The 7883-nt window shown below is 36.6% G+C and overlaps 1 protein-coding gene across 2 annotated transcripts; it reads right to left on the bottom strand.

Annotated features, from left to right (window-relative positions):
- Positions 1-3761: 3761 nt before the first annotated feature.
- LOC131653723 (G-type lectin S-receptor-like serine/threonine-protein kinase At4g03230) lies at positions 3762-7465 on the bottom strand. 2 transcript variants are annotated; one of them, XM_058923995.1, is made up of 8 exons: positions 6175-7465; positions 5645-6103; positions 5405-5533; positions 5102-5304; positions 4801-5011; positions 4446-4683; positions 4157-4310; positions 3762-4061 (listed from the first exon to the last, which is right to left on the bottom strand). In XM_058923995.1, exons 1-8 carry the CDS (start codon positions 7463-7465, stop codon positions 3762-3764), a joined length of 2985 nt encoding a protein of 994 aa, XP_058779978.1. The 2 variants fall into 2 exon arrangements, with proteins under 2 accessions (XP_058779978.1, XP_058779976.1); XM_058923993.1 differs by having other exon boundaries at positions 4801-5304.
- Between the last annotated feature and the right edge of the window lie 418 nt (positions 7466-7883).

Raw genomic sequence — 7883 nt, 5'->3', positions numbered from 1 at the left:
AACTTACAAAACAACAAATATCACTATGTTCAGCAACTACGCTTGCCCTGTTCATCATCTTCCAACGTAACAGCTACGATACCTTCGGAGCATACGCATCTCAACCTTCTGCAGCTCCAATCTACTACCAAATCATCAACTCAGCCGCGTCAAACTCCTTCATCACCGTTCATCGAGCAAGTAGATCCTCCATCAACAACCGCAGCACAAATTCCTCCGATCCACAACCTGCATACGAAACACAACAAGACAGAAGTGTAGATTCACAACAACAAATCGCATCAATACTCAGATCCATTCATTATTAACTTGAACCTGCAAATCAACGGTATAACGTAGTCGAATCTGGATCGCAACTTCCCAGCATAAAGAAGATTATTATCTCACCTCTGGCTTTCTAGATTTTATCTTCATCAAGCTGTGAATTCAGGTTCTCTCTACTCACTTTACCGTTGTTTATTTAAATTGGGTTATTGCTGTTGTGTATATCTGAATGGATTCCTGTCTGTTTCTTAAATCGAATTGTTGTTGTTGATTCACGATTCATGATTGAAAATTGCCGAATAGGAGAGTTTCATTATTGTTGTTGTTGAAATTCTAAGCGTTGAGAGCAAGAACCGAGTGAGGATTTCTGAGCAGAGAGACCGAGACGAGTTGAGTCGAGGTCTGAGCATGAACTATGTTGTTTTCGTTTGGACCGAATTCGTGAGACAAAGATGAGAGGGATTCGGCCATGGAAGAGAGATGAAAAGGTCATGGAAATCGTGATTAAGTTGGAAGCAGAGTTTTTCGTGAGCAGAGGAATAGAGTTTTCACGAGATAGAGGATTGAGCGGCTTGTGTGTTACTTTGCTTTTAGGGTTTGTTTCAAGATGTGGATATTGGGCTTAGAGCTTTTAAAGCCCAAACGGAATTTCCAGTCTACACACCTCCTGTTTCAGTTGTGTTCACTTTGGGCCTGGTGTTGCCACTAAAGCCCAGCGCACCCCCTCCTTGCTCTTGGTTTATTGTTTCACCTTGGACCTCAGTTTTTGTTTGGGCCCAGCGCCCATTTCTCTTCTCATCCTCATTTATCTTGATTTCAACCCTTTATTTTCTTTTTCTCATAGTTTTTCTTGCTTGTTTTAATATTTTAGATTCATATTCAAAAATATAAAAAACATGTTTTTAGTTTAGATTTTACTTTCACTATCAAAAACCCAAAAATATTTTAATTAGCTTTTAATCCTTTCTTTTTGATTTTATTTTACACATTTTTATCTTTTAAGCAATTAGTTAAATATTGATTTAATTAGTTGATCTTTATTAAGTAAAATCAATTAGTTTACTAATTGATTTTTCTTAATTTTGGTTAATTAATTTAATCAATTTTTAATTAATTGATTAAATGATTAACTTGCTTATTTTCCTTTTTAGATACTTATGTTTGTATATATTCATCTTTTATATTTTCTTTTTCCTTTTCAAAATGCTTTGTTCGATTTTCTTTTATTTTCTTTTACGCACATGTTAACTCCGTTCCACGACAATTGTGTAAGTTTCCAAAGGTCGAGCAACAGTGAAATGCGACGTTTAATATCACACACACAAAAAATCTTTTGAGCCGAACTACGGCTACTCTGAACAAGCACAATCTTGTATATATTTTCTTTATTTTCCCCGTGTTTCTTTTCTCTTCCTTTTTTCGTGTGTTTCCCTTTAGTTTTAGGTTTAGATTTTTAGATAACACCCTTAGATTTAGACTAACAAAAGCGGATCCTTTCGAGTACGACGGACGTGAGGAGTGCTAACTCCTTCTCCTTACGTAACCGACACCCTTACCTGTTTCTCTGGATCGTAAGACCATTGTTTGTTTTCCCTTTAGGTTTTACTCGATGTTTTCCTTTCCCATTTTGTGGCATAAATAAATAAACAATGACGACTTCATTGATTTCATTTGATGATTTCGATCCAGTTGTTTCAATGGGGAGCGCAGGAGGATATTATGCGTGAGATGAATTTTCCTAATACCTTCACCACTTGGATTATGAGATGTGTGAAATCTGTTTCCTACAGATATTGTATTAATGGCCAAGTGACAAAGATGATCAAAGCCAAGAGGGATTTGAGGCAAGGGGATCCGATATCCCCCTTGCTTTTTGTTCTGATTTTGGAATAGCTTCATGTTGCCTGAAGAATCTGGAGGCTATCCCGAATTTTAATTATCATCCCCGCTGCGAGAAACTGAAGATCATGAATGTGAGCTTTACGGATGATATTTTGTTATTCAATAGAGGTGATAGAATGTCTATACAACTCATGATGAAGGAGATTAACAACTTCTCCATGGCTACATGCCTTAAAGCCCATCCGGCTAAATGCCATCTTTGTTTGGCGGAGTGCCAAGCAATGTTAGATTGGAGATCAGAGATGATACAGGTTTTAACGAGGGGAATTTGCCTTTTAAATACCTAGGCGTACCACTCGACAATCGAAAACTCACGATCCACCATTTCAGACCTCTAATTGACAAAATTATGGAGAGAATCAAACACTGGACTGCTCGCCTCTTGAGTTACGCAGGCAGACGATAACTTATTCAAAGTGTTCTATTCGCCATAACTTCGTATTGGATGGATGCAGATTTTTTACTTCCCCAAAAAGGTGATCCGTCAAATTAATGTGTTGGAACATTTCTATGGTGTGGAACTGATGTGCTTAGCAAAAAAGCTTATATTGCGTGGGATAATGTGTGCTCACCAATAGCTGCCGGGGGTCTGAACGTTATCTCTCTGCAGATTTGGAATAAAGCGACAATTGCGAAACTGATGTGGAATATTCATGCTAAGGCAGATAAACTTTGGATTCGGTGGATGAACACTTATTTTTTCAAACAGCAAGATGCTATGATATGGCAACCAAGAACAAATTGTTCCTGGATTTTGAAAAAGATAATGAGTATTCGAGACAGTATAAAAGACACGCAGTGCTGGAAGGATGCAGTGCAAGCAGGGGTGTACAAGACCAGCAACATGTATAAAGAACTCCGAGGAGATTTTGAACTTGTGCCTTGGAAAGGTATGATGTACAATAACTACGCACGGGCTCGAGCCATCTTCACGCTTTGGATTATTCTCAATGGGAGGCTCCCCATGAGAGACCGATTGATGAGATTTGGTATTACAACCGACACTAGCTGTTGTTTCTGTGATGGAGATGAAACTATTGAACACCTTTTTTTCCAGTTGCAGCATAACTTGCAAGGTGTGGAAGGCTGTGCTGCAGTGGCTGGACATTAATCATGAGCCTACGGAGTGGTGCCGGGAAAAGAGATGGATCACAAATGAGACAAACAAAAAAGGATGGAAAAAGAAAATTCTGAAAATAGCATTTACGGAGACCATATACGAACTTTGGAAAGGAAGAAACTGTATGATTTTCTCTCATACTAGCCTAGATCACAATATAGTTACCAAAATTATTGACATTGTGAAAATTAGATGTAGTTTGAATAGGAAACTTTATTTGCACATAAATGCTCCCTAGGTAGTTTTAAGTTGATGTTGGTTTCCTGGATCCCTTTGGATCAGTTGTAAAAATCTGTTTTTAGATTTCAATAAAGTAATGCTTGTTCTCCAAAAAGAAAAATTGAGTTGTCCATGATAAAAGCAAACATATAGAGTACAAATTTTACTACGTGAGGGATGAAAGTGAGAGAAGGAAGACATGAGTTGATCTACTGCTACACTGAATTACAAGCTAGAAGATGACTTTTATCACCCACTATCGACCTACTTGATAACTGGTATCAAAATGCATACTTATTTCTAATTTGCTAGAAGAAGAAGTGCAAGAATGGTGTTTGCTCATGAAAAATGTTGGTTTTGTTGGAATTGGGATGGTTGAAGTCTCATTATCGAGCATTGTTAAAATATTTGACATGGTAGGTCGATCACCTGGTTCATCTTGCACGCATAAGAGCCCAACACGCGCACACTTAACAAATTGATTATGATCACAAGATTCACTTAGAGCCATGTCCATTAAATCCAGAAGCTTATTCTCTGTCCATAATCTCCATGCCTAACATAATGTCCATGAAAATTATTTATAAGTAAATATATCACCATTCATCAAAGCAAAATAAGAAACAAGAGCTCGCTATAGAAGAAACATACATAACTCAAAAGGCTAGCAGCCGTTTCTTTCGACTGATAGAAACCTGTGTTCTTTTTACCACTGATAATCTCTAGTAGGATTATACCAAAGCTAAAAACATCGGATTTAACTGAAAACAATCCATCCAAAGCATATTCTGGTGCCATATATCCACTACAAAAAATTTGTTACATGTAGCATTTTAGAAAGCATGTGAAAACTTCCTTAGAGAATATCTATATAATAAATTAACAAAATTTAGTAATTGTGAATTCAATATTTAAAGAAACATTTTTAGGATGAACTTACTAGGTTCCCACTATTCTTTCCGTGCTTGCTTCGGTCTCTTTCCCCCCAAATATCTTTGCAAGACCAAAATCTGATATCTTTGGATTCATCTCCTCATCCAAAAGAATGTTACCTGTTTTAAGATCTCTATGAATCACTCTCAATCTTGAGTCCTGATGAAGATAAAGCATCCCTCGAGCGATGCCTAAAATAATATCAAACCGCAATTTCCAATCCAAAAGTACCGTTCGTGTTCGGTCTTACAACATTTCACATTTCAAAGAAAAAAGTTAGTATAAATTCATGTTTGTAATAATGAGAGTACATTTTAAAGAGAACTATATTATAAATTCATGATGGAATATGTGAAACTAACCAAATATAAATAAGTCCAAGCTCTTGTTTGACATGTATTCATATAGTAGGATTTTTTCATCTCTTTTAACGCAATAACCCCTAAGTCTAACAAGATTTCGATGTTGAAGTTTTGCAATCAAAACAACCTCATTTTTAAATTCTTGCAAGCCTTGAGTTGAAACACTCGAAAGTCTCTTTATAGCAATATCTTGACCTCCAGGAAATATTCCCTGAATAAAAACAATCCAAATATCATGAGAAAATTTTGCATAATATCGATATTTTGATTGCGAGAGAGTAAAGTTAACTGAACCAATCACCTTATAAACAGGACCATAACCTCCTTGTCCAAGCTTGTTTGAATCTGAAAAATTATTTGTAGCGGCTTGAATGCTTCTAAAAGTATAATAAGGTACTTCAATGCTTTCACCTTCATTTTCTTCTAAATTTCCTAAGCCGATCAAATCTTTCACATGTTTTTCACTGTCGTACAAGCTCTCTTGAATTCGAATGCTCACCTTATCTGAACTCGGGAAAGAGAGGTATACGTTATAAGTTAGCTTACATTACATGTATTTAGATGAAACACTTTCAATTCAAAATGCTAAACCATAAATTATTACCAAACTTGTGGGCTATTTTGTTTCTTGTTACATAAGCAAGCACTCCTATACATGTTAGGATAATGATGACTATACAAATTATTCCAATAATCAATCGCATTCGATAGGTAGAATGGTTTCTTGATGATTCTGTCCAAGAAAAAATAATCCATTACAATTTGAATCTACCACTTCTATTTTGGTTTCCAACAGAAAATCTGAAAACTAAACTGCTAGAAATATGAGAGATTAAAAATGAACCTTTGGTACAGCTTAAACTTGAAGCGTTCCACGAATATTTTGAATCACAGTGGCACCTATCTGCAATGCATGTGGAATGAGTCCAACTTTTGCAGCCAAAATACTTATCACAAAGTGGTTCCGGTGCTGGTGCCCAATTGAGTTCTATTTCGTCTTCCCTGTAACACCAACTAGTCACACTAAATGGTGAACTAGGTTTATCATCTTGATAACTATCGGAACTGGATTCATCACAGCGATCTGAATCAGAATCATTCGTTTGGATGTAAAACTTTCTATCCACTTCTTTAATCAAGGTAACTCGATATGATTTTCCATCTTGCATCATGAAACTGACCTGGCCTGTCAGTGAATTACAATTGAACTTGTTGTACATAGGGTCTCCACATGTTGGCCCGGTGCTTAGAGGATAAGGAATTATGTATGTGCCACAAGGTCCACATGATTTTACAGTTGATTCTGCACAATAATTTGGTTAGCTACTTTATATGTCAATAAGGTCAATAAGGTCTGCAAAATAAGTTAATTACCTATGTCTGAGGTCTTGACTAGGATCGAAAAATCGTGGCCATCATCTTGCTCCTCTTGAAGCGTAGGCAATTCTCGTGTCCATATCCCGCATATAGAGTTACTACTACGATCAGAATAAGAAGAATTATATGAATAAGCGTTGCACGGGGAGGTTGGACACATGTTGAGACATTGAGATTGACAACTTTCTTCGGTCTCTGAAAAGACTGTTATGTCTGGTTTTCCTTCTTTTATCTTGGTTAAGTTGATGAACATCATGTTATTGTTGGTTGTGGCAGTGGAACTGATACACGGCATTGATGATTTTCTAACACACCCTTGAAAGCGTTTTCCAACGTAGTTATTACCCGACAACCTGGGACGGAATCCTGGTAAACACTTACATGGAAACAAATTATTTTTGTTGCAGCTGCTAAAGTTACCACAATAGTTATTTATGTCACATACATCAGGCCGCGACCACATGTTAAACCATTGATTAATGCTTTCATCCCACTTCCAAAATTGTATCTCCCCACTAGAATTCATCAACAGCCTTGATTTATCATAATAAGAATCTCCTTCGACGGTTTTGTTTAATAACTTGCCATACAATGAATAGGATGTCGCGTTTTCCAACAAGTAACGAATGATATGGATCATCTTATCTGAATTGTCTCCATCAAATGACCAGTAAAGTTGTAACTGGTTGTTTACTATAAAATTTGAATAGTCCCCTCTTCGAGCCTGCTTAAAGACGAAGCTTCCACTTTCTGGATCGCTCTCGTTTTTCCAAGAACTCAATGTTAAATTCATGTCCATTTTCATACCGGGAAGAAATGTATCCGTTGGATGTTGAAAGCTCTGCCACAAATAACCATGATCATCATCCATTAGCACTAGGTTTCCAGAATCCAAGAGCTTCACTGTATAATTTCTTGACGAGGACACTTCTAAATCTGTGGACCAATAACTCTGTGATGCATCTGCTACTACAAGATTTCCATCCTGTGAAATTTGAAAAACTCCATTGGAATCTACAATAGGCTTGTTTCTATTGGCTATCCATACCACTGTTTGTGGCTCCAAATTTTGATACCATATTCCTAAGTACTTTTTAAGAGTTGTGGTGCTTGCTTCACTTTCAATTGGTAAGGAGAAAAAACCGAGTTGAAATTTTTCGCCAATTGAAACAAGATTTTCTGAGCTGTCTTGAGATATGTTCTTGCCAAAGCTCAAAGTATCTCTAGCTGAACATAGTGGAAAGTATAGCAGCCAGAAAAGAAGGGAAAACAGAAGAAAGGTTTTCATATTTAATAGTAAAAGATTAATTGATGAATGTTGTATCTAGGATTAGTCCTTCTTAATTATAAGTTAAGAAGATAACTTGATATCAGTCAAATACTGAGAAAATTTGAACCACGTGTAAGAAGCCACTTTTGATTTGTTCACTTACTCAAAGACAAATAAATTATGTATTAGTTTTGTCCCACTACTTATATGTTCTTAAAGGTTGAAGTAAAATTTTAACAAATAAATTGTTTTAGGTTGGCCAAAACCTAACGAGGTGGACTTAATTACGAAGGTCCAATTCAGAGCTCCACCAAATAAAACGGATGATCAGTTAGAACGTTGTCAAAAAGTCGAGCATCAGATCCTAATCACTCAAGCATCTCTTGCCGTTAAATTTGATCAGGCGGCTCTCAACATCACCCGCCAGGTTAGACAG

The sequence above is a fragment of the Vicia villosa genome, linkage group LG2 (genome assembly GCF_029867415.1).
Source record: "Vicia villosa cultivar HV-30 ecotype Madison, WI linkage group LG2, Vvil1.0, whole genome shotgun sequence".
Taxonomy (NCBI): domain Eukaryota; kingdom Viridiplantae; phylum Streptophyta; class Magnoliopsida; order Fabales; family Fabaceae; genus Vicia; species Vicia villosa.
Note: the sequence above shows the minus strand (reverse complement) of the source record. Positions and strands in the feature narration are given on the sequence as shown.